Source organism: Zeus faber (genome assembly GCF_960531495.2).
Source record: "Zeus faber genome assembly, chromosome: 7".
NCBI lineage: Eukaryota > Metazoa > Chordata > Actinopteri > Zeiformes > Zeidae > Zeus > Zeus faber.
In genome coordinates this window covers 3,206,866-3,234,409 of record NC_137203.1, presented here as the reverse complement: position 1 = coordinate 3,234,409, position 27,544 = coordinate 3,206,866, and the positions used below count along the sequence as shown (strand labels likewise).

The following is a 27,544-nucleotide window of genomic DNA, read 5'->3' as shown; positions in this document are numbered from 1 at the left end:
TCCCGGCTTCACACCGCGCAGAGCTGCGCTCAGAACGCAGTGCGACCGGCGCGCCCGCTCCAGGCTCTTCCAGTACGTCTCCAGGTTTCTCCAGGCTTCTCCAGGCTCTTCCAGTACGTCTCCAGGTTTCTCCAGGCTCTTCCAGGGCTCTATTCACGTGGACCTTTCTCTCCGTTAAACTGAAGCCGGGAACTACGCGACCTCTGCTCATTTGATGAACCATGTGTCAGTGACGGATCCCCGGTTGATCCTCCCGCAGAGAGCTCCCTGTGAAGGACACGCTCGGAACGTTCCCCGGACACGGAACCGTGAGGTGAGGCTTGTTGTCGTCATATGTCCCGGTGCTGGTTCTGTGGCTGCTGCTCGGACCCGCAGGCTGCAAGTAGCGCAAAAATCTGACTGCGTCTGCGTGTTTATTACGATTATTATTACTAATACTATTATTATTATTTTTACTATTATTATTATTATTGTTACTTTTACTATTATGATTATTATTATTATTATTACTAATACTATTATTATAACTATTACTGTTATTACTATTATTATTATTATTACTACTATAATAATAATAATAATAATAATAATAATAACAATTATTATTATTATTATTATTATTATTATTATTATCGTTATTATTATTATTATTATTATTATTATTATTATTATTACTACTATTGGTACTGGACACTCCCATCGTGTCATTTCAAGTTCAAGTTCTCCCACTACAAAACACGCACTAGACTAATCTCCTCTCATTTTTCCTAAGTACACCTAGGGTGTACCCCAATAACAGGATTCCTGCAATTAGTGGCAGTAGCAGCTATTTTTATCTTCCAGGCTGTAATAGGATTCCCCCCCCCCCCCCCCCCCCCCAGGATCAGAACAGTTAATCCACATCCAGATCATCTTGGTTTCCACACCAAACCCTGTGCTGCAAAGCGTGGACCCAGATTAATGTGCATCCATGTGCATGTGATGGTTCAGTGTGTGTGTGTGTGTACTGACCAGGTCCTTCACGCTGTCCTTATAGAAGGTGTGTGTGTGTGTGTGTGTGTGTGTGTGTGTTCTTCATTGATTATTGGTCTTGTGTTCAGTCAAACAACTGAATCATAGGATCCCTGTCTCTGGGATTTAAATCTGGCTCCAGATCTTCCCTCTGCACCACGTGAGTCCGTGCTCGGTCATTTTTTGGGGTGTTTGGGGTGCCCTTCTCACCAGTTTAGAACATGGATTCCAGGTTAAGCTTGACAGGGTGGAGGTGTTTTCTTGCTTTCCAGGACCTTCCTTAAGTGGGTCAGCTTTAGGGGACCGCCGGGTGGGGTCAAGCTTGTCGGGGACGGGGGGGGGGGGGCGCATGGGAGAAGGAACCCACAGGGGACAGGTTCTCTGGAGGATTTCTGGGTCCCGGGGGGGTCTGCATGGCAATCCTCCTGAGAACCTGTTCCCTGTAGGTTGTCTCCTCCTCTAAGGAACCTCTGAATTCCCCTCATACTCCGATGACGAGACCCCCTGCGGTACCACGTTCCCTCCTTGGCCCCTCGGGGGGACCTACGTTCTTCCCTCCCGCAGTGACAGCTTCATGGCGCTGGCCTCCAAGCAGAGCCAGAGGAGGTGGTGGCCGCTGCTCTCATTGCTCCAAATGGGTGGTTCCAGGGTGGAGTTTGGGGTTAACGCTCATGAGGTGGGATCTTTCACACAGACTCAGACATTCTTGGAATTCCAACATCTCAGCGCTCCTCCGCCATAGCCCCTGCTCCCCCTCTGACCGTCATCAACAAAATGCTCCCATTTCAGCCATTGAAAAACAATTCACAATGGCTTCTTGCATGTTGTGCAAAGCTGTTTGGTGAGAATTGGCCTCCACTGCTGTGGTCATTACTGAAGATGTAAGGTGGTGATGTCATTGCCGTGTGGTGTGTGGCGGTGTGTCTCCAGTTCATAAATAACCTTCCCCACACATCCATGTATTCTGGGCCTACGCCTCACGCGAGTTACATAAAGCAGTGGTCTCAACCGCTGGGTATTTGGGCTGCTGCCATGTTTTTTCACTGAGTCCATTTAACCCAGATTGTCCCCGCGGCCTGAGGGCCGTCAGTCTGCAGGAGGAGGTCAGGGCCGGGGCCCCTTTATCAACCTCTCACCCTCGTTTCCCCCCGGGGCCACGGATGAGTGGGATTCCTTCTGGCTTTCAGAGTGTTTACGCAGAGGTGTGTGTGTGTGTGTGTGTGTGTGTGTGTGTGTGTGTGTGTGTGTGTGTGTGTGTGTGTGTGTGTGTGTGTGTGTGTGTGTGTGTGTGTGTGTGTGTGTGTGTGTGTGTGTGTGTGTGTGTGTGTGGGGGAGGGGGTCGTTGACTGGGCTGCTCCAGCGTCTCTGCTATTGTCCTCAATCCCTCCTCTCTCCCTGCTGTTGGTGGTGGTATCTACAGTATTTCTCAGGTTCTCTGCAGCCATTTCTGCTTCTTCTGATCTTCTTCTCCGGTTCCCTCGTGGGTTCCTACTTGACGGAGTCTTCTTGTGGATTCTCCCAAAGTGGACGAAACCCTCGTCAGATGACAATGCATCCAGCTCAACCCTCACGTCTTCACACGCGTTTCGTCAGGCCGTGTCTCATAGCTCTGCTCGCTGCTCCGCTCTGCTGTTGTTCTTGTTCTCCTCCCTATTCGGGGGAAACAGAGAATCTGTTTTCGTGACGCTGCATCAGACCCTCCCATGTCCTGGTGCTTGTTTGTTTGTTTTTTTTTAAATGCTGCCGAGGGTGGGGGGGGGGCTGCGGCGGTCAACGTCTGACCGCTCCAGTCTGGCTGGTGGAGCGCGGGAACGGCGTGGGAACGGCTTTATTGTTGCTTTTACAGCCCGTTCTCCGCTGACGGTCCTCATAATGGACTGTCGTTAGCGCCGTGGACAGGGCGGGGCCGGGCTCTGGCAGCCCTTTGATTGTCCGTCCGTGCGAGAGAGAGGGAGAGAGAGACTGGAGTGTGTTTCTGCCCCGCCGGCTTCCCGTCCTCCCCCCAGCTGCACAGATCTGTTTACACCGACGCTCCTCACCAGTTTCAGCCACGACAGCGCTCAGTCTCGGGGTAATTTCGCTAAATTTCTAAATTCCACGACCGTACCTGTTTGGGCCGCCAGGGAAATCACCGTCTGGGGGTGGAAACACGAAGCCGTGACTCACATTTCCATTCATCTTTCTATTCAACTTCCCTCTGCTCTAAAGATAACCCCCCCGCTTCCTCTTTCTTTGGCTTTTTCTTGTCATCAAATCGCGGCACATGATCGTTTTTTGGGTCACAGGACCGTGCGCCGCCATCGGTCAACTCTGCCTCCCGCGCCTTCCCCTCATGGCGAGCGGGCGTGCCAGCTCGGCTAATCACAGGCTGCTTCCTGCCAAATACAAGACCTTGAGCTCACGGTGCTAAAATCGGGGGGTCTGTTGTTTCTTTTATCAGAAAAATGCGGCGGTGACTGTGGGATGAAGCTGTGGCATCACGGGTCACCACGGAGAAAAACATTACAGCGCTCAAAAAACCCCCAAATAATCCTGCAGGTGGGTGGCACCATCAGAGCTGGTTTCTAAAAAGCGAGAAAAACTGGAAACGCCGACGGGGGGTTTTTCACTCCCGGGTTTGTGTCCGGTCTCTTTCAGTTTTGTTTCTGGAGCGCTTGGCGTTGCCACACTTCCCCACGTGGGCGAGTTCGGGGCCGTTCGCTCAGAAAGTCCCCGGGAGGGAAGGGAGCCGCTTGGGCAACACCTTCCTGTGTGGGCGTCGTTGGCTCGGCCGCCGGCGCGGAGGATGACCGGACGGCCCGGTCTTGGCACGGTGCGGCCTCGAAGGGGGCCGCTGCACCGCCTCCTTCTACGGGGGGGAGGGGTCTTGTAGGTTTTGCGTGGCACGGCGGGAGCCTCCGTCTCCCCGCGACCCCGCCCGCTCGGAGCTCGGCGGCAGATGGTCAACGCAGCGCGGCTGTAATTAAAGCCTCGCGTCCAAGACAAACAAAGCCTTGTTTTTCCGCCGAGCCCGGAGAAGCCGGTGCGTTGTTTGTTTACCTCCGGCTGCCGAGCCGCCCGCCCGGCCAGCCTCCGCCCTAAAACCAACGGCGAGGTGTTAAAAGTTTGCTTTTGTCGGGGTTGCCCCCCCCCCCCCCCCCCCCGGACACCTGGAAGCCAAATGTAAATGAGAGAGTCTCCGTGTCCCTGCTTGTAGGCCTCCCACACGCTCCCTTCTACCTTTTATAGGATCAGGGTGCAGGACACAGCTGGCATCGGTGAGGCTGAGTGTGTGTGTGTGTGTGTGTGTGTGTGTGTGTGTGTGTGTGTGTGTGTGTGTGTGTGTGTGTGTGTGTGTGTGTGTGTGTGTGTGTGTGTGTGTGTGTGTGTGTGTGTGTGTGTGTGTGTGTGTGTGTGTGTCGTGATGGTAATGGCTATGCTTCCTACCGCTAACAGCCCCACACACACTTATTAGCATTCCTGGCCCTGGGGCGGTGGCAGGCGTGGGGTCTCGGTGGCCATCAGCAGTGGATGCTAGTGTGTGTGTGTGTGTGTGTGTGTGTGCTCGCATCTACAAGCACGCACCAGACCCACACACATTCGAAGAGCCCTGATTGGCCGTGCTTCTTCTCGGGGGGACGTCAGGGACGGGGAGGTGAGAGGGGGCGACGGGAAGCCACATCCGATCCCTCCGCCCTCAGTCCAAGGCGTCGTGCCGCTCAATCAGACCCTCGCCGCTCCTCCTCCCGAAAGGACAGGAGCCGGCCGCTCCGGACGGGACTCGTTTCCCCAGCTTCACCACGTCCCCACCTGAGCGGGTGCCAGGAGGATCCTGCCCCCCCACCGAGTTGCGTCAGAGAGCCTCCTCCTCCCGGTCCAGGACAAATCCATCCCAGGTCTTGGCAGAATCGCGAGGAAATCCCCCGTCTCGCGGGTCGGGGACGGGGTCAGAAGCTCCGCATCGGCTTGTTTTGACACGCCTCGTCCTGCCGCGGAACATCCTGCAGCGTGTGCACGGGTGGAGAGACAGGTCTGTGAGTGTGAGACGCCGTCCGTTGAAAGGAGGAAACTCAGCAAATGAAAAGACAAAGTAAAAAAAAACCCCATTTATTTGACACAAAACAACACAGTTACCAGCAGCACAAGGACAACTAACAAAACTGTGTGTGTGTGTGTGTGTGTGTGTGTGTGTGTGTGTGTGTGTGTGTGTGTGTGTGTGTGTGTGTGTGTGTGTGTGTGTGTGTGTGTGTGTGTGTGTGTGTGTGTGTGTGTGTGTGTGTGTGTGTGTATTCCATTTCCCATCACCATCTCTACACACACACACACACACACACTCCCTTCAGTCTACATGGGGACGGGGGGAGGGGGGGGGTGCCACAGGGGGTGCCACATGGTGCAACAGATGCGTATATATGTATATAAAGAAGTTGTGTGTGTGTGTGTGTGTGTGTTTGTGTGTGTGTGTGTGTTGGGCTGCGGTGACTCCTCACACTCAAGCCATTCTCATGGAAATGTGCACGGCCGTCTGGCTGAATAAAAGCGATGGTCGGCGTGTGCGTGCTTGCATTATGGGATGGCGCGTGTGTGTGTGTGTGTGTGTGTGCACGTGTGAATGTGTCGCATGGCTGAAAGAGTTTTTGTTTTGTGTGTGTGTGGGGGGGGTGGCTTTTGTCATGTGAGGATGTCTTTAGTTTGGTGTGTTTCTCTCAGTTTGTGCCGTGTAGACGTCAACATATCAACCAGGATGCAACTCAATATCGTCATTGATCCATTTAGTGCATAAAATGGCCACAAAACAACATCGTAAAGTACAAAATGAGGATGATTCCTCTCCGAGCCCAGACAGAAAACATGAAAGTGCTTAATTTGTTTTCCCAGCTGCATGAAACACAACATTTGATGCTGTAACAGAAACAAAGAGACGCGTTCAGCGCCGGTGAAAGGGAACACGCTCACATGATGCTCGACTCAACTCATTATTGGATTCATTCACCGTTGATGGGCTAATCTGTTTATCCGATCGAAGAGTTTAACTCCAAAACTTCAAGTGAACCGTGTCCTCTGGGCCCGCGTGCAGCCCTAAAGGGAGAAGACCAGAGACGCCGGCGGGACCAGTGTGTGTCAGGAACGGAGACATGTCATCAAATATTATATATACTGTACACACCATATCATGTACACACTGAAACCTACTGAGATCGTCAGGCGGTTTCATTTGAATGGATGATTTTGACGTGTTTAAATTATTCAACTGATGACTCATTCAACGTGCAGCTCCAGCGATAACTCCACCCTTTAGAAATATTCAAATCATGGGAATGACCTCAAACTGCCATCCCTCATATATCTGTGTGGTATGTGTGGGAGATAAGAACGACCACAGCTAATTACTGAAATATATTTAAAAAGTCAAAATATCCACGTCACAGGCAATTCAAATCAAACTGCAGTATATCTGTGTGTTCAGGGATGGGCTGGTGGTGCTGGTGGTTCTCCACTGGGGACTCCTTCATGTTTCTCTTTGCCTTTCTAAATGGCTGATCCAGAGTCTGAGGAGGTCTATGGAGGTCTGTAGAGCTCAGTGGAGGTGGAGGTGAGGAGCAGGTCTATGGAGGTCTGTAGAGCTCAGTGGAGGTGGAGGTGAGGAGAAGGTGTATAGAGGTCTGGGGGGGTCTATGGAGGTTCGGGGGGGTCTATGGAGGCCTGGGAAGGTCTACGGAGGTTTGGGAATGTCTATGGAGGGTTGGGGAGTTTAGTGGAGGTCTATGGTGGTCTACAGCGCTCAGTGGAGGTCTGAGGAGGTGCATAGAGGTCTGGGGTGTCTATGGAGGTCTCAGGGGTCAGGTCTTGTCAAACCCTTTTCAAACAGAGACGACGACAAGGTCTATAAGGAAGAAGATTTGATGCGTGTGCGTGTTTCAAGTTCTCCAGGCTGTCAGCTGTTTGTGTCATCATGCACCTCGTGTTCTCTCTTCAACGCTGTTCGGTCACTCCTCCGCCTCCACCTCCTCATCCCACTCCTTCCCCCTCGCTCTCGCGGACACTGAAGACATGCTCAGGCTGTTTTGTGAGCTGTAGGTGGTGCGTTGTGGAGGCAGCGTGAGCATCGCATCTGCAGCAGCAGCATCAGCAGCAGCAGCAGCAGCTCCTCCTCCACTGCCTCGTAATGAATGGCTGAATTGTCCCAAATATTGAAATAAATTAAACCGGTGATTTTTCCCACAGTCTAAATGACATGATCTTCACTTCCGCTCTTCAGGGGTTCCATTCTCTGTCTAGCTCAATGAGCAAGGCACTAGCGCTGGCAGAGGTTAGAGGTTCTGTTCCCTTACAGTACGTTTCTCGTCTTGTGAGAAGACTTTACGTTCTATTAAAGTGTATTTAAATGCTGCCAATCAGAGTCATTGATTTTTGAAACCCTGCACACGTTACATCTATGCTAACAGAAGAGATTATAAGATGTTGCTTTCGATCTCCACATCTTGTCCCTCCTGTTTTCGTCCTTGGGGGTTTTCACCGGCTCATATTTCTTCTCCCTCAGCTGTTTGGAGTTTAGGGCATTTTTTTTACATTCGGGAAACTAAACAGAACGTCGAGCAGAAACCTTAAAATGGTTTTGCAGGAATTCAGGGGAAAGGAAGGGTGTTCGCCGCTGCCACCCAAACCATTCCCCAAACAAACACCAGCGTCTGTGTTTGTGTCTGACCAGACGTCCGCCCGCTATTTTCGGACTTGTTTTTTTATTCCGAGTTCGCCCGTCCCGTCCCAGGGCCGGCGTCTGTGGTGAAATATCTGCCCGAGTCCTGACCGATCCCCTGTTTTGTTCCTTCCTTCCTCCTGCAGGACAACATGCCGCAGACTCCCCCTTTCAGCGGCCAGCTGGGCTCCAGCGGCTTCAACAAGAACCTGTACCAGACCAAGGAGGAGGGACACCCGGCGCTCTATTACCGTGACAACAACCTGGTGTCCGGGTCGCTGGAGGCGCTCATCCACCACCTGGTGCCCACCGTGGACTACTACCCAGATGTGAGGGTCTCCTCTTCCCAGCTTCTCCTGGAATGCACTTGTTAATTAGAAATAGTAGATCCCACAAAACCCAAACCCGCTCTGAGCTCTCAACACCGCTCTCTGCTCCACCCTGCTTCTCTCTGTACTGCACCTTTACTGTACGTGCCACCCCAGAATGAGGGGGTCCGTCCAGGTTTAGGGTGCAGGGTCCAGGTTTAAAACCCAACGTCCGTCCACCAGCTCAGCCTCTAGCTGGACACTTTGTATTTGCTCCTCCAAAGGGAGTTTACCGTCAATCACAAAAGAGTCAAATAAGTAAAAAACAAAATGACAAGTTCTGAACCTATTTCCACTTTATATTCTGGAGGAAAGTTTTGATCATTCCATTACTAATATCTTATTTGAATAATATCCAGTCAGTCTATTCATCTGTTCATCGTTTCTCCTCTAGTTAACTCACCCTAACACTCTGCCCCCTGCAGAGAACATACATCTTCACCTTCCTCCTGAGCTCCCACCTCTTCCTCCACCCCTACGAGCTGATGGCCAAGGTGTGTCAGCTGTGTGTGGAGCAGCAGCGGCTCAGCGACCCGCAGGCCGACAAGGTAGGTGGAGGCGACCGATCCGGGGGCCATGTTGGTTTGGGCGTTTCCCTGGGTGTGATGTTGGGCTGACGTCCCTGGTTCTGCCTCCTTCCCAGATGAGAATGAGGAAGATCACTCCCAAGATCCTGCAGCTGCTGACAGAGTGGACCGAGACCTTCCCCTACGACTTCAGGGACGAGCGGATGATGCGGAGCCTGAAGGAGCTGACGCATCGGCTGGCCAGCGGAGACGAGGTGGGCCCCACGACCCCCCTCTATCCCCCAAACACCCACCCCTGACCTCTGAAGCCACGACCTCCAGGAGCATTTTTTAGCTGTTCTGTGAAATATCTTTTGTAAAGCACATGAAACAGTAAACCAAAACTGAAACCTTTGCAAATTATGCATGAAATGTGAGTATGTCGATAAACAATGGAATCGTGAGCCTTCATATCGAATTAAACCTTGAGATCCTGCCAGTCACCCAGCCCCATAAACACTAATATGAATTATTGTATTATCAAGCAGATGACATCCAGCATAATCCACCAGATGATAAAGTGGTAAAAGTTGTTGTAATGCTTGTTCTTCAGGCTGGAGTTGATGTGAGAGATGGGAGTGTGTGAGTGTGTGAGTGTGTGAGTGTGTGAGTGTGTGTGTGTGTGCGTGTGTGCGTGTGTGTGTGTGTGTGTGTGTGTGTGTGTGTCGGCGAACAAAGCAGGTTTTGAGCCTCGCCCGCCGACAGAAAAGCTCCATTGTTCCGCGGCTCGGCAGCGTTTTTGTCATCTTTGCCGCTCGGATCCTCAGACAGCGTTTGGATTGTTCCACGAGTGCTGAGTTGAATGTCAGCGACTAAGCGTCAGGTTCGGCAGCGCAGGGCGGGTGGGGGTGGGTCCCTCTTTTTGAACCGTGTGGTGATGTAAGGTATCCGAACAAAGAAACCAGACTTTCCCCAATTTTTCAGACTTTTGCCAAACTGTGGGTCGCAATATGGAAGCAACAGTTTGCTCCGGCAGATCCTGTTTTCCTTGACTGTTCGTTACGACAGTTTGTCCTTGGGTTGAAACATCGGGCGAGGGATGCATGCTGGGAAATGTGGGTCAATTTGGTTTTACGTTTCAGTTCGGAACAGAACTTGCGAAAATCACGAAAGATGGAGGCTGAAGCACCAGTAGAGGTATTGATAACTGGGCCTTCTGCACACGGTTTGTGCGTCTCTGGGGAGTCGGCTGTCCACAGCGTCCTCCCATGAGGACCGCGAGGACTCCATGCTCGGGCCGACGTGCGTGCTTGTGTGGGTGCGTGATGCCGAGCACCAGGGTTGTCATTGGGACCAGACCGTGATCCAGTCCATCTGTCTGTGCTGGCGTTGGACTCGCCCTTTGACTCCTCCAGACCGGAGAAAACCCGGGTTTCTCATGACCCGTCAACACGGCCAGTGGAGATTGATCCTGATGAAGTCATGTAGAAGTCGATACATCTGTTCTCGCTCACTTTAACACGCACACGGACACACCCCTCCCCCTCTTTGCTGTCCGTCTGTAACCGTTGTGCAACATCTCACACGACTGTGACTAAGCTGATGTTTGCTTGGAGACGAAACAGAGCTGATGTGTCGGGAACATCTGCCACACACACACACACACACACACACACACACACACACACACACACACACACACACACACACACACACACACACACGGGGGTCAGATATATTGAGTCATAGTCAAGTGACATAATACTCTGTTGGTCACAATGTTTTGATTGTTTATTGGGGATCGTAGAGATGGATTCTCTGTTCCAGTTGGGTGGTGCTAGACGGTGCTAGATGGTGCTAGACGGGGGTTGGTGTAAAGGGTTAATCCCCTTTGAATCAACGCAGCAGACTCGGCATATTTGGTTAGTGATGCTATTGATGGGAATGGCCTTAGAGATAACAATCATTAAAAAAAAACATGTGTGGAGCATGTCAGGTCCCTTTTCAATCGAACCAAGAGACGAGTCCAGGAGGAGCAAGCAGCCGAGCAGCACAGCGCCTCCACGCAGGAGCAGGGTTGTAACCAGGGAATGCAAAACAAGAGCGTCTCCGAACAGCTGCCGCGGTGCCCTTGAGCCCGGATTCTTATGACGAGCTTGGAGGCAAGAACCAGCAGGAGTTCGACTAGGTTAGGGTTAGACTGGTTTTACTGGGTTGGGGTTAGGAGTGGACTGGTGGTACTGGGTTAGGGTTAGACTGGTAGTACTCGGTTGGAGATAGGGTTAGACTGGCAGTACTCTGTTTGGGTTAGGGTTAGACTAGTAGTACTGGGTTGGGGTTAGACTGGTAATACTTGGTTTGGGCTAGGGTTAGACTGGTTTTACTGGGTAAGGGTTAGACTGGTTATACTGGGTTGGGGTTAGACTGATTTTACTGGATTGGGGGTAGACTGGTTTTACTGGGTTGGGGTTAGACTGGTTATACTGGGTTGGGGTAAGACTGGTTATACTGGTTTGTGGTTAGACTGGTTTTACTGGGTTGGGATTAGACTTGTTGGGTCTTTATTCTGATAAAGACACACCACTACGCTGTTTAGCACCTTTAAACTGCTCTGTTCCACCTGTGAGAGCAGCTGCTCCAGCTCCGCAGCGTGACTCAAGTAAACCAACGCTGCGGATTGTGTTAATGCCACCGCTTCCCCAAGCACCTCGTGCACCAGTTGAGGAGGTCATAAATAATGTCCTCCATTCATCCGTCAATGTTCGTCTGCGCCGGAGGCAACGTTCCCCATCGCAGCTCGTTTTAGATCCAGGAAGAAACACAAGACACGCAACCTTCTTTTAAGGGTTAGGGCTGGTGGGGGGGGTTGTTTCATTCAGTAAGGAAATTTAGTAAAATGAAATACATCTAAAATAAAAACACAATGTTTTTATTTGCTTTACTTAGAGGAACAACTCCCTCTCCATTGTCTCCATTGCGCATGGAGAGGGCGACAGATTGCTCTCACAGAGCACACACAGAGGAGCCAATACGTACTTGCGTTTTTGATCAGAGATATCATATTATTTTGCTTTAATCCGTGATCAGAATGACGGATGAAAAGATCCGGGGCAATTTTTAAATTATTCTTATTTTTGTAAAAAAGAAAAAAAAAAACTAACTTTTTTTTTTTTTTTTTTTTTTTAAGATCGAGGCTGTACATAAAACGTCCTGCACATGATCATGTTTTGATTCAGAGTGTGCACGGAGAGGAGGGGCTGTTCACAGACGGCTCCGTTGTCAATGTGTTTGTGACAGAGATAGCGACAGCGGGGCAGGGAGGGGCTGAGCCAATCAATGCTCTGCGTGCAGCTCTACAATGAAATAAGATTTTACCCATTTGAAATAGTAAAAAAAATAGACAATTAATATGGGTCAGTCAATGTTGATAATATAGGCAAATACTCAACCCTAACCCTACAATCACATGCACATTTTATTTGAACATGCTGGACGTCCCAGCCCCACCTGGAGTGTGAAAGTCTCAAACCGGGGTTGTTTGGGACTGGACCAGCCTCCATTCAGATGTTTTCAGGGCTCTGGCCGCAGAGCTCGCAGGGCAGCGGTGGGAGGGGATGCAAATCCAGAATAGACGTCCTGAACATCTGCTCTAATTTGCGTCCAGACCGCAGTCTGATGTTCCAGGGCCTTGATCCATCTCGCCAGGCTGTCATTATGGATGTGGGATATACGGGGACGCCGAAGCAGATCCCAAGTAAACAGGGGCGGCCGTCACACATGTGGCTCGGTGCTGCATGAGGAGCTTTGTGGCTCCCGTCGTCCTGCAGCGTGTGATAATTAAAGCTAATCGAACGCGCAGAAACAGATTCATTTGCTTCATTTCTCAACACGTCGCCTGCTGCTTTCATATGGCTTTCCAGGGCCGGCGGCGTTGCTCTCCGCGTCGAAGCGTCTATCAATTAGCCCGGCTTGGCCCGCACCAGGAGCGCCGCGCTTCTCTCGCCACGTTGGAGGTGCTCCGCAGGAAGTGATGTCACGCGGACACGCGAAAAGGGCACCGGCCGCAAAGCGGCCACGTGGCCCGCCTGGCTGCTCCGGCTCGTGCCGAGAGCCCTGCTGCCGCCTCACGTTGGCTGCCAGGGAGCGAGCGCTAAGCCCTCCCCGACCCCCCCGAAAACCGACTGGTAACGCCAATTGTCGTGATGACCAAAGGCGGCTCCCGCTGCTCCTAAATGTCAGGCGTCCTGTTATCTGTGGCTATTTTTATCCGCCCCTGGCCCGTCCTCTGCTGGGATCGCAGACAGAAGCCGTGGCAGATGGTGGACTCTGAAGGAGGGCTGGACGCCTTCAGAAGATTCCATCGCAGTAGTAATAGGGAACCTCTTGACAATAAATATGACGACATCCAATTCCCTTTTGGAGAATCCGTCAGGAGGAGTGAAATCGGACCAGTGTCCCTTCACATGTCCCTTTGGCATTCGGATCTTATTTTTTGAGAGACTTAAGGTCTCAGCTTTGCAGCATTAGTTTCTCTTATCTCTACCTCTGAGGCCACAGCATTGAGAGGGTTGTGGAGGTGCAGCTGCGCACAGCTCTAAATTATTTTCCGGTCAGTCATCCTGGACGAGGCACTCTCCTCGTCTCTTCCTGTCGACCCCTTCTTCTGCTCTGGAGCTGTATGTCCCGCTGTAGGTGTATTTATACGTCATCGCACCCGTTGCAGCCACACAGCGGACAGACAAGTTCATCTCAGAAGGGCCCTAAAAGGAAACCGACCCGCTGGCCGCCCACTCGCCGGTTCTGACAGATTGACGAGGGTCCGTTAATTTTCCAAAGTGCCGGAGCGCCGCCTTGGCCTCCCGAGAGCGGAGAACAGACGTTTAACTGCTTCTCGGTGCCGGGGCGGGGTCCGGGTCCGGTGCCGGGCGAGTCGCTGGTTCCCATGGATCTGGGTTTTCATCTCCGCCCAGTTGAACTTGAGATCTGTAGAAGCCAGTTGTTCCGAGGCGGTTCTGGCAGCGGAGGGAAGGGATGTGGTTGTGGAAGGGAAGGCCTGCTTACCCCAACAGATTTTGGAATGTATTTATTTCATGTTATACCAGGGGTATGGGAAAGAGAACATGACTTGGCAACACACACACACACACACACACACACACACACACACACACACACACACACACACACACACACACACACACACACACACACACACACACACACACAGCCCTCTGCAGAGACTAATTCAAACACATCATGGCCTCCTTGATACTCTTATGCAACTACTGTTGAAAGTGTGTCGATGTGTAACCCGATAGTGCCCGCGTTGACCGAGCGTCCCCGTTGGTGTTGCCTTAAAAAAAGACCGACCCCCGGACTCCGAGGGGGCCCGGGGCAGGGGCCCCCTCCGTCCGCATGGCGGAGATGTCTTTCTAATCGGCCTCGCAGGAAGGAGCTTGCATAACAGCCCGACCCTCCCGGAGTTCAGCTGGGCTGTTGCGGCGTATCCAGGGGACACGGTGTTCCCAAACAAGGAGGAGCGGAACAGAGGCGTCAGGTTTTTGAGGGCGTTCTGCGGTTTTGGGTTGGGAGTCGACATCAGTTGGCAGATACTTCTGCTGACGGCGAGTGAGTGCGTTGTAAATTCCACAGAGGTGGTTATCACCCTCAGCCACATTGCCGCGGTCAGGGATTAAGTGAGAATATCAGCGGCCGAGCTGCGCGAAGCGAGTCCGGCGCCCTCCGCCGGGCGGCGCAGCCGGAGGGCCGCGCAGCCGGAGCGCCGCGCCCGCGCTCCCCGTCCTCACGGTCCAACAACCTGTCTCACCCCTCGGTCGGCACCGCTCCGTCTCCAGTGAGCACTCCACCCGAGTACGACCGCACGAATCCTCGAACAACAAAAGAAAACAAAAGTTCTGTCTGGGAGGCTGAGGGACACGAAAACCCTCCGGGCATCACCCTCTTGAGGTTTCGTGGTTTTGAGTAAAGGATCTTTTTACCGAGAGCAGAGCCCACGAACCCCCGAGCCCCGTGTTGTTTGGCCCCTGCAGCCCTCTGTACTTGGATGTGTTTCACGCGGAAAAGGTTAATTCTCTACTTCACGCATTTAACACCCTGTCCCCCCCCCGCGTTGTCCGCCCTGCAGGTCTACAGGAAGGCGCTGAGCCAGATGAGTCAGGGTCTGATCCGGAGGCTCACGGTTCAGAGTCAGTACGAGGAGGCTCTGGTGAAGATCAACGCCACGGCGGCGGAGAGGCTCTCGGCGCTGAAAGCCAAGCCCCAGGCGGCCATGCAGAGGGACCTGCTGTCCATCTGCAACGACCCCTTCACCGTGGCCCAGCAGCTCACGCACATAGAGCTGGTGAGCGCCGCCGACCCGGGGAATTTGTTTGTTGACAGTTTTCTTGAAGAAGTCTCTGTGCTCCCACGGATTGTGTTCCGTCCGACCGTACGCGAGGTTTAGGGTTTGAAAAAGTAGTTTTCCTCGAAGCCAGTTTGAGTTCTCTTACGAGTCTGGACCCTCTGCTTCCCCTCCCTCCAGGAGAGACTCAGCTACATCGGGCCGGAGGAATTTGTTCAGGCCTTCATTCACAAAGACCCGCTGGACAACGATAAGGTAACGTCTGATTTTATATCTAATTATCAATAAAGACGTGAATGCCAGGATGTGACCGGCATCACGCGGCGGATGGAGCTGGTACGACGCAAACACATCCCCCGGGTCAGAGCGGGGAGGGACAGCATTTTGGGGCAGGGGGACGGTGAATCCCAGACATAGCAAATATCTGCCACCAAGCACGCGCACGCACGCACACACGCACACATGCACATGCACACACGCACGTACACACATGCACACACGCACACACACACACACACACACACACACACACACCTCTTAATCTACAATTTCCTCCAAAAATATGGCGCAGTCTGGATCGGATGGACATGCTTGCGCCTTATCTCCTAGCAACCAGAGCTGCCAGGAGTTTGTTTTGGAAAGGGCGTGTGTGTGTGTATGTGTGTATGTGTCTATGTGCGTATGTGTGTATGTGTGTGTGTCTATGGCATTCTGCTGCTAGGCAACAAGCTTTTTTTGGACGCAGGCCTGTGAGGGGTTCAGGTTCCCCTTTGTGTCTCATGCCTCCCTCCTCCCTCCCAACATCTCCCCAACAATCCACTTGGAAAAGAGAGGGTGTGTGTGTGTGTGTGTGTGTGTGTGTGTGTGTGTGTGTGTGTGTGTGTGTGTGTGTGTGTGTGTGTGTGTGTGTGTGTGTGTGTGTGTGTGTGTGTGTGTGTGTGTGTGTGTGTGGGATGGTATAGTTGTGTCTGTTTTTGGGGGTATAGGAGTGTATGTTTTTCGAGTGTATAGCAGTATGTGTGGTTTTTTTGGGGGGAGGGTGTAGGAGTGTGTGTGTGTGTGTGTGTGTTTTCTTTTGAGGGGGGTCTATAGGAGTAATGCCAGAGGAATGTGTGGAATTCGATCCAGGGAAACGGACACAAAGGGCCGAGCTGCACAATCAGAATACCAACCCCTAAAGCCAGGACCAGACCCACCCAGCGCTACTGAGCCTGGGGTCTGGAGCCTGGGGTCTGGAGCCTGGGGTCTGGAGCCTGGGGTCTGGAGCCTGGGATCTGGGGTCTGGAGCCTGGGGCCGAGGGTCTGGGGCCGGGATCCTGGGGTCTGGGGCCAAGAGCCTGGGATCTGGGGCCTGGATCCTGGTTATTAAGTAATTAAGCTTAAGTGCTAATTGGATGTGTGTGTTTTTGCTGCAGAGCCGCTTCAGTGACTACAAGAAGGCGAGCAACCTGGAGGCGTACGTGGAGTGGTTCAACAGGCTGAGCTACCTGGTGGCCACTGAAATCTGCATGGTGAGCCCCGACTTTACTACAGTTCAGTTTATTTAACCTTTATCGATACTACCCTTAACAAACAAGATCCTTCAGTGGTCCTAACATGCCTTGAATTGAGTTATATAAATACCAGGCCTTAAAAGTCATTAAAAAGTCGTAATTTTTAATTGATATTGTCTCCACTGCAACATAAATATTTAGTCTGATTTTATTTATCCATGTGTTTTATTTTGTCCAACTGAGTCACGTTCTCACCTAATACCTAATTTATAGAACTCAACAGATCTTGTCAAAAAATATGGGTTCAATTTCCTCAGTTTGTCTTCAAAAGGTCTTAAATAGTATTAAATTCAACTCTGCAGACACCTGGAAAATTTCACCGAAACATTCATGTTTTCCAGAAACCAAAAGTCAGATAATAAAACAAATACTTCCTGTAATTTCCATAAGATTCAATTTTTTTAAATATATTTTTTGGCCTCATTCCTTTGGGTTTGCTGGTGCCTCCACGGTGCTCGTGCAGTGTGAGCGGAATATCCAGCCAGATTAAAGGAACATTACACCCACGTCCCCCCCAGTAATCCACCCTGGTCCGCTCCGCCAGCCACAGCAGTGACCTGCTCCAAGTCGTTATGTAACACATCCTACTCGGCCGCAAGTCGCTGAACCACCTTCAACAATCTTCTCAAATGTTTAAAAAATAAATACATTTTCCGGGGGGGGGGGCGGTCACCGTCTGCCGTAGCACTGACCCAGATCGAAAAAGGGAACGAGCGCTCGGAGTGTGGAGGCCATGGTCGCCAAACATCCCCTTTCACTGGGATGTTTGAAAACTACCCCTAACCCCCCCAGAGTTCGCGGTTCCTGTTACACTTTCGACAATCTCCAGTTTGGGATTTTTTTTTTGAGATTTTCGCGGTTAGCAGGGGGTGGTAGTTGCCCTTGTGGGGAAGTCGAAATCTCTGCAGCTGGGACAGAAAAGATAAAGACAAACTTGACCTGTTCTCCAGGCAACTGCTGTGGGAAACGGCTGCCGCTCCCAAAATAGACCAGAATACCCTTTTTTTTTGGTTGAAACACAACGGTGGAACTGTCACAGGGTTTAAGACCTGGGATGCAGAGTGACGACGGCACCACACCTGACGCTGGTGTTGGTAGAAATGATGGGTATGGACGTGTAAAGCGGTTTCAGGCAGCGGCTGTGCTCATGCTGTGTCCGCTTGTTCTTTTCAGCCGGTGAAGAAGAAGCACCGCGGCAGAGTCATCGAGTTCTTCATCGACGTGGCGCGGGAATGCTTCAACATCGGCAACTTCAACTCCCTCATGGCCATCATCTGTAAGTCCGTGTCTCCCACTTTCCTCCACCTCGTCCTCTACGCCTGTGGTCCTCAACTTGGGCTCCGGGGATCCCCAGGGGTCCTCCAAGGGGTTCCAGGGGGTTCCAGGGGGATTCAGGGGGTTCCAGGGGGTCCCCGCGAAAATGATTCATAATTCAACTCGACGTTGTTTCTCCATTTCCAAGACGTCCGCGCGGCTGGAGGATATAGAATAATATATATGGTCTCATCTGCAGCATATGATCTTAACGTCATATATTACTTGTAAACAAGCAGTTAACCCCTCGGGGGTCTGAAAGTAGAACGTCGTCCTCCCAGTCCCCTGCGCTGGGAAGCTCCCAGCTGCTGAACTGGATCGATACCAAGCTTCCAATTTGGGCTTTTGGTGGAAAACAGACACATGCTTTGTAGATCCTCTGCCGGTTCATCAAATATTGACGGCGGGGCCCCTGGGCCCCGCGGCGGGGCAGCCCGGGGGCCCCGCTGCCGGGTCCGGGGCCCGGGTCCATGTCCAAGTGTCCAGGGAAGACGGCATCTGGTCAGGCTTACAGGGCCCGGGATGGGGGCAGATGGTCAGCGCTGACCAGAGAGAGGATGAGAGGAGGGAGAGCGAGGGGGGGCGGGCGGGGGGTGAGGGGGGGGGGGTCTGAATTGTTTAGCAGGGATAAGGAGGGAAGGGGGGGGGGGTTGATGACTGTATTGGATGCCATCTGTCAAGAGAGAGACTCAGATCGAGCAACGTGTGAAGGTCCAGACGACTGCAGCGTTTTGCTCTTTTCATTTGATCTTTTCTGTTCTTTACTTTCTCTACGTCAACGTGTGTTTCCCACGTTGATAAAGCTTTGAAATTCAATTGAATTCAGAGAGAGAGAGAGAGAGAGAGAGACTCATAGAACACAGCGAGCAAATGTTTTGCCCCCCACCCCCTCCTCCTTTCCTCCCTCCTAACCCCCCCCCCCCCCCCCCCCCCCCCCCCCCAAATCCCAGTCTGACTGCTGTTACTGTCACCCCCCCCCCACACACACACACACACACACAGGGTGAGTTAAAACCACAAAGAGAGACTGTCCCACGAGGGTGACTTCCACCATGGGAAACCACCTGCACACACACACAAACACACACACACACACACACACACACACACACACACACACACACACACACACACACACACACACACACACACACACACACACACACACACACACACACACACACACACACACACACACACACCAGACAGACAGACAGACAGACAGACAGACAGACAGGACACACTCAGGATAAGACACAAACAGATAATACACATTACTCTGCTAATACCAGCAAGGGTAAACCTCAGAGCACACACACACACACACACACACACACACACACACACACACACACACACACACAGAGGAGCACCATATGGAAGCAGAGTGTTAAACCCCATTGTTCAGAGGAAACAAAGGGGGGGGGGGGGGTGCCATGTGTTAAAACGAGCGTGTTTGGGTGTGATATATGAGCTTTCTCATTCTAATCATCTCTCTCTCTCTCTCTCTGTCTGTTCCTGTCTCTCTCTCTCTCTGTCCCTTTCTCTCTCTCTCTCTGTCTGTTCCTGTCTCTCTCTCTCTCTCTCTCTCTGTCCCTGTCTCTCTCTCCTCCAGCTGGGATGAACATGAGTCCCGTGTCTCGACTAAAGAAGACTTGGGCCAAAGTCAAGACGGCAAAGTTTGACATCCTGGAAGTGAGTGAAGTCGCTGTCTACGTGTCCAGCCTGTCCACGTGTCCAGCCTGTCCACGCTCCCGGGCGTGGACAGGCTGGACACTTGTCCAAGCTGATGTTTGATTTTTGCTGATATTTCAGTTTTGAAAAACAAAAAGCCAGGCATCTTCACCTGTTTATCGTGGGCTGGATGCTCCAGAGACCACCGGCTTACAGGTGTTAAAATCAAGGCTCCTCCGAGGACCAGGATGACATTTGCCGTTTAAGCCGCGGACGTGCGCCTGCGGCCTCCCGCTGTTTCTCGCCGCTGAACTCATGTTGATCTTGTGGTTCCTGGACGCGGGTGACTCATTGGGCTGTGGGTGGGAGGGAGGGGGTTTGTTTTCCTAAATCACCGACCATGAATATCGGCTGAAGTGCCAATGACGGAGGAGGACGAGGGACAGCGGAGGAGACCGGTGGAGCGGGTGGGCGGGGGCGGGCGGAGTCAGGGGTCAGGGGTCGGTGTTGGGCGAGACGTGGCGCACACTGAACCCACGCAGGAGGAAGACGACCCTAACTTTTCGAAGTGATCCTCCGGATCCTCCGGCCCACGGGTGAAACACGCGGGCCCAGTGCACCGGTGGAGCAGGAACACGGCACTTCCTGCGCCACCTCCTCGGTTGGAGAGGTGATGCAGCGGGGGGGGGGGGGGGCGTTCGCAGGCTGCTGAGCTCCAGATGATCTCGATGCTCTCGCTGGGGCTCAGATCTCGCTGGGCTTCCCCAGAGGCTCCGGGCAGCAGATGAAGGCCTTGTGGGCTGGGATCTGAGGCGAGTTCAGGATCCAGAGCTTTGCCAGTTTGGAAGGTAACACAGAGAAAACGAATCCACCGAATCATCAAAAAAAAATCAGATGTTGTGAAATGCGAATGCAGACACTAATCAGCCTTAGCTAAGCAGCTCAAAGTCAGGTTGAGCGGGGCGGTCTCTGAGGAACGCTCAGGTGCTCCCTCCACCAGCTGTACCTCCGCAGTGGCGGCCGCGCGGCTAATTGGTTCCTCCGTCGTCTAGACTCCATCAGCTTCCGTCGCGTGACCCTTCTCGCCAACCCGGACGGCGGATGCGAGGCGGTCGAGACTCTGACTCGGACGCTTAGAGCTGTGCAGGAAACGCGCTCTGGTCCGGAGGCGGCGGCCACAGGCGTCCGGTCACCACCCCGTCCGGGAGCTTGTTCGACTCCTGTCGCCGCGACGTTCAGAACTGAGCCCTGTTTGTTTGTTCTTCTTTTTTTTCAGCACCAGATGGATCCTTCCAGCAACTTCTACAACTACAGGACGGCGCTGAGGGGAGCCACGCAGAGGTCCGTCACCGCCAACAGCAGCAGAGAGAAGGTGAAGCCCCCCGCACCGTGCCCCCACATTCACAGGGAGGCTCGCGTTTTGTACTTTTTGACCCTTTCGGCGTCCGCATTCCATGCGAGCGACGCTCATCCAGACGCAAAGACTGAAGTGGAGCAAAGGCCGGTTGGAACGGAAGGATCTTTAGCTGCTTTTTGGGGAGGTGTCGAACCAGGTCCGGCGAACGGCGAAGGCCGGAGGGACGGAGGTTCCAGAAACTCCGGTCTTTTTGGCTTTGGGTCTAGAAGGAGGGATGGTCCCCAAACCCTCCACCGGAAGACCCGGAGGACCTGCTGATGGTTTCGGGATGAAGTAGGTCAGCGACGTGGGGAGCGCCTCAGGAGCACGTCCTCCGCGAGTCCCTCTGGACGTCCTGAACCTTGAAGTGTTTGCAGTGACCTCTCAGTGCACGGGATAAGAGGGCGGTCGTTAATTATGTAAGAAGTGGAGATGTTTATCCTGCTCCACCCTCGTGTTGACGATGAGATCCCTCAAAGGCGTTCCGGGAGCTTCTGGACGGGCTTCTGTGCTGCCGGCCTGGGAACGCCGGGAACCCAGGGTTGCGTAACAGGGAACGCAGAGTTCGGCGCGGGGTCGGGGCTGAGGCCGCGGCTCCTACTTTTGCACTAGATTGCAAAGTACGTTCAGTTTCTGGGGACTTTTACTCCTCTCTATTTCCACGACGTCACTCGAGCCTCTGAAGGAATTGGGATCTGTATTTACGGAAAATATTTCTATATATACATCGAAGGAAGAGGAAGCGGTCGGACCGTATAGTTCCTCAGAGTCTCATCAGCATCATTGGCTGGAAAAAGGTCCAGTCGCACTCTTAGAAGTATTATAGATTCAGGGAGCTGGAAGTGACAAGTACTTTTACTATTAATACTTTAGGTATATTAATACGTTGGGTATATTTAGGATCAAGTGCTTTTATACTTAAGTAGAAATGTCAAGGTGGTACCTTCACTTGTACGAGAGACCCTTTGAGTCAGGGTATTTGTACTTCTCCTGCTGTAGAAGGTCGGTGGTGGTGGTGGTGGTGGTGGTGGTGGAGAAGCAGAATGTTCCCAGGCGTTGTGGAATGTTCCCGCTCCCTGACCTCCTCCAGTGTGTTGACGGACCCCCAGCAGGAAGCTGTTGACTGGTCGGGTTGGGAGGGGGACGGGGGCGCATTCCCATTCTGTCCCGACGTCCATGTTCGGCTAGGGCAGCGGTTCCCAACCTGGGGTGCCAGACCCCTACAGGGGGCCGCAGGGGACGGCAGAGGGGCCCGAGGCTTGAGGGATACGTTCCCCCAATCCTCAGATATTGGTTCAGATTTCCACAACAGTGCTCTTTGTTATTGTTGTTGGAGATGTGCTGGTACGCTGTGGTCGTCTCCTCTAAGATAATAAAGAGTCAATGGTCAAACGGGAATGTCTTATAATAGTTTTGATAAAATACTATGTGTCACAGGGTTCTGTTCTCTTCTAAATACACGGAAACCTCTTTTAAAAAGCGGGTCTCAGATGAAGCTTTGAAGCGTTGGGATTGTAAATAACAGCGATTTAAAAAATAAAATAAAATAAAATAAAGTGATTTTATTTGTTTTTAATGTATTTTAAGCGCTATCGATGGAATTTCCAGGGGTCTGGGGAAACTCCTGGAAGCTCCCTGTGACGCCGTGGTGAAACTGAAGCTTTGGGTCTGTTTTTTCAGATCGTCGTCCCCTTCTTCAGCCTCCTGATCAAGGACATCTACTTCCTGAACGAGGGCTGCGCCAACCGGCTGCAGAACGGACACGTCAACTTCATGGTACGACCGCGCTCCCTCCTGCTGCCGCCGGGCCTCGGGGAGGGATCGCCCCGTCACACGCTGGGCCGGGCGCTATTTTGAAACTCAACTTCCCCAAAACCCCTCGAGAATGAGGATGTTGGACTCTGCCGGAGTTAATTTTAACCTTGTGTCGTCAGAACCGAGGCAGCGACGGACAAACAAACACACAAAAACCAAACGAAGTGAACTGTTTCCAGTGACGTTTGGCTGCAGTAGTTCCTTTGCTAGGCAACGACAACGATAATAACCTGTACAACCCCCGTCCGCCACTAGGGGAGATCATAGATGTTCTTAGTTATTAATAATAACTAGTCAACTGTCTTTTTGAAGTCAGAATAATAATGGAATCAAATCACATAAATAAATAATAATAATAGTAATAAGTATATATAATAATAATAATAATAATAATAATATAAGAAGAAGAATATATAATGATAATACAGAATAAATAATAATTCTCTTGGTCATCATGTGGAGGAGGGCACTATTCCAATATATTCTATGTATTTTCCATATGATATTAATTCAATGTGATATCTGGTGCTTTTCAGAAATTCTGGGAGCTGGCGAAGCAGGTCAGTGAGTTCATGACGTGGAAGAAGGTGGAGTGTCCGTTTGAGAAGGACCGCAGGATCCTGCAGTACCTGCTGACGGCGCCGGTGTTCAACGAGGACGGTACGACGCCGCCGCGGCTTCACATTTAGGAAACGGAGCGACGCGATTACATTTATACATTTTCATTTAGTCATTTATCAGACGCTTTTATCCAAAGCGACTTACAATTATTCAAACACCGATGGATGCAGCCATCAGGAGCAATTAGGGGTTAAGTGTCTTGCTCAAGGACACCACAGCATGCTAGCAGGAGGAGCCTGGGATCCAACCAGCAACCGATCCCAACGCCGATCTCAGCCCAGGAATCGTTTGCACTGCAGCCGAAAGGCGGAACGTCCCTTTATCCGCCCTGTTTTATGAACGTCATTTAGCCGAAGCTTTCGCCTCAACAATATATTCAGTTCTCTCTAGTTCTGCGTGTCCCTCTAGGAGGTTTAGCTGGGACTGTGGTTTGATAATACCGAAATAAATGAGTTATAAGAACTCGCTTTGGACGAAAATGTCTAAATCTGTGCAAAAAGACATAATATAATGTTATATACACGTAATGTAATAATGCAGTTTAATAAAGACCTTTAAGGTTGATCACCATCGAAATCAAAAGCACTTGGCTGTAGGACACCATTAGCTGCCACCATAGAGGGAGAAATATTATACAAAACTTTTTTTTTAATGAATGCATTTATGCAAACTAGGGAGATGAATGTGGCTTTTTGGCCCATTTCAACTTTTTTCCATTCATGAAAAATCTCCATTTGACGTGGATTTTGTTCATCTTCCCACCGCTGATACAACACGTGCCGCCGGAAAACTGGTAAAAATGTCAATTTTCTTCACTGACGTCGAGTCCGACCTTAACTATCACTTATCACCAATCACTTATCACCAATCACTAATCACTTATCAGTCACTAAATGGATCCATCAGAACAGAAATAGAACAACCAGAATCAGCTCCTAAAGTGCAAACAAACAGAGGTTTGAACGCGGGACGTCCCTCCACTCAGCTGCTCTCTGCTGCTGAAGGTCTCTCCCTGCGGGGGAGGAAAGAGACAAAGAAAGAAGAGAAAAGATAAAAAGATAAGGAAAGAAAAGATCAGGAAATAAAAGACTTAACTGATCCCCGCTGGGACAATAACCCACAAATCAGTGTAAAACTTTCCTCTTTGTTTTGTCCCAAGTGAAAAATATGTGTTTCAACCTCCATGTTGAAAGTAGAACTAGAACTCACTTTATAATAACTTCTATGATTAATTCACCTTGTGTCATATCAGAATCAGAATCAGTTCGTAAAAAAATCAAGCAAAAAAAAATAGAATAAAAAAAGTTAAGAAAAATATAAATAAAAGAAAAATTGTCAAACATACAAAAATTCAAAGAAAATACCAAACAGAAATAATCATATATACAACAATATATGCAATGCTGTACAGGGGATAAATGATTGTTAGGGTATATACTCTAGGGTTTCCATTATAAATATGAGTATTTAGTGCCTACTAAAGATATTCTTTATAAAAAAAATGTGTTTATTAATATTTGCGTCTCTCCACCACAGCTCTGTATCTGGCGTCGTACGAGAGCGAGGGGCCTGAGAACAACATGGAGAAGGACAGATGGAAGTCCCTGAGGTGTGTGGCACGCTCACACACACACACACACACACACACACACACACACACACACAGACACAGACACAGACACACACAGACACAGACCCTCAGAGTCTTTCAATCAAAGTCCCCGTCCTCCAGATCTGTTGACCACGCACGTCTCAGTGGGATGTAGGTCACACGTCGGCCTGCCCACAAGTCAATAAACACACACACACACACACACACACACACACACACACACACACACACACAGGACCCCCCATCCGTCATGTTCACACAATTACATCCTCCAGACACACTGGCTTCTATCCAAACACACACCTTTGTTCTGTCTGTCTCTGTGTGTGTGTGTGTGTGTGTGTGTGTGTGTGTGTGTGTGTGTGTGTGTGTGTGTGTGTGTGTGTGTGTGTGTGTGTGTGTGTGTGTGTGTGTGTGTGTGTGTGTGTGTGTGTCAGATGATGGATGACAGTGGACCGGCGTGGCCTGTGTCTTGTGTTTGTTTTTTTTGTGGGTTTTTTTTTACGCGAGCAGCGCCCACTTCAACTGACACGAGGCGTTTTCCTCCTCCGCTGGGATGGAGCTTCTCCGTCTCCTCCGTCACCGCTTTTCGGTGGAAAGAGAGGGAGAGCGAGAGAGAGAAGTTCAAAATAAAGGAAGGTTTTGGTCTCCTAAAAAACATTCTTTATCATGTCAGATCCCCGGGGCCAGACCAAAAAAAACCCGAGAGGGTGATCAGGACCCGATTACACCGATAAATCAATCAATACGTTGAGACGGAATTCATTTTAACTTGTTTGATTGTACCAAACAAATAGCAAATGATTATGACTAAACTATTTACCGTTGATGTCAAATTGGACGTTTACATGAATCGTGAAATATCACACTGAATGTCATGTCGGGATTTTTTTTTTATATAATATTTTTTTAAATATATAAAATATATTTTTTAATTTATATATAAAATATATGTATTTATATATAATATGTTCATATATCATACATGTGTATTTATTTATAATTAATTAATTAAATTATATATAATACATATTTTTTATTTATATATAATATATATATATTTATTTTTATTACATTCTTTGATTTTTATTTTGTTTATCCGTCCAAGGGAACAACGACGTCCCAGTCAATTAACTGGTTTTCTGTTGTTACGTGACGCTGACGCTGCTCTGCTGTTGAAAGCGCTCGGAGGCAGGAAGTGATGCTGCGTTCACGGCAACTCGGAAAACTGAAATTGCGTGCTCTGACCGCCGCCGCGCCTCCGTCTTCTCTCCGCAGGTCCACTCTGCTGAGCAGGGTCTGAGCCCCGCCGCGCCCCACCCCAGCACCACCCCCCGTTCCGCGAGGGAACCGACAATCCTCTACACCCCCCCGGCGGGCTGGAGACGACCTCTTCGCCGCCTCCGGCGTCCCATTTCTACGGAAGCTCTGAAGTTTGTTGCCGTGGTTTTCCTGCTCTTTTACGCTGCACATTGACAGACCAGACGCTCTGGCTTTTCGGGCGGATTTGTACGAATTTGTAGTTTTTTCTTACGAACACACTCCGCGGCCACGGCGGCGGTGTCTGAGGACGTCGGGCGCTGCGAGCTTCCATGAACTCGTGCAGCTGCCGGCGCGTGCGCGCATTTCCTACTGAACGCCGAGACGGAACGACGTCAGCTGCCGGTCGGCTGACTCCTCCCTGTCGGCGGCGTCGCAGCCCCTTTCTGTCTCTGCAGAACCAGCAAAGCCCCGCCCCGGGGGACTCCTCCGGGCGCCCGAGCAAAACCTTTTTGTATATTTTGGTTTTTCCTTTCATGAACATCTCAGTTTTGTACGTGTTTGATACCTGTGCATCTGCTGCCCCCATGTGGTTGCCTATCCTGTGTTGTTGTTTTTTTTTTTGTTGTTTTTTAAAGATCAATGTTATTTTTGTTGATGCACTGGCTGCATTTTGAAGAGCACATGTATTGTTTTTGGTCCGTGTCATGTGCAGCCTTGTGATTCTGTAAAACACGGGAAAAGGAGTCGTCGTCCTGGAGCCTGGACGCAGGATTCGGTGTCAAAGTCCCTGATAATCAGTGTTGAAATCCCAAAACCAGCTCCTGTGTTCTCCACTAGAGAAGAAACCATTTGATTGTGCTGCCACCTGGTGGTGAAAACCCGCACAAGCAACTGAATTTGGATGCGTTTGGATTGAGTTTGACTTCTGTGTTAAATCCTTTCCCCGTGTCCTCTCCGAATGAGCTCCTCCTGTGTTTTTGTATTTTTATTTTTTCATATTATAAATCCACACATTATTTCTTGTTTTGTTTAATTTATGAATCTTTTATCTGTGTAATTGTGTTATTCCATTATGCTTGTGTTATTTTGTTATTTAATGGTGTACTAGGTACAGAACAGACCCAGATATATTTTTAAATACACGTTTGTATGTGACGGTTTATTTTCGGGGTCTGAGCGCACACCATGAAGTCGAGCTTTTCGACTGATGTTTGGCCCTGACCCCTGACCCCTGGCCCCTGACCCCCACAGAGTGACGCTGTGGTCCTCACTGTTTCTTTTCCACATTTCTCCTGTTTAAACGTTTGTATTTGGACTGTTACGATGGAATTGAGGAACCATTTATAAGAGCATTAGTTGTGTTTTAAAATAGAA

General features: G+C 50.7%; 1 protein-coding gene across 1 annotated transcript; it reads left to right on the top strand.

Moving 5' to 3' along the window:
- Positions 1 to 30: 30 nt before the first annotated feature.
- On the top strand, positions 31 to 27,544 carry rasgef1ba (RasGEF domain family, member 1Ba). The gene is made up of 14 exons (XM_080003861.1): positions 31 to 313; positions 7,834 to 8,016; positions 8,481 to 8,603; positions 8,699 to 8,836; positions 14,707 to 14,922; positions 15,103 to 15,177; positions 16,338 to 16,433; positions 17,649 to 17,751; positions 19,405 to 19,484; positions 20,740 to 20,835; positions 22,540 to 22,635; positions 23,211 to 23,334; positions 24,832 to 24,904; positions 26,186 to 27,544. Exons 1-14 carry the CDS (start codon positions 215 to 217, stop codon positions 26,208 to 26,210), a joined length of 1,527 nt encoding a protein of 508 aa, XP_079859987.1. The 5' UTR covers positions 31 to 214; the 3' UTR covers positions 26,211 to 27,544.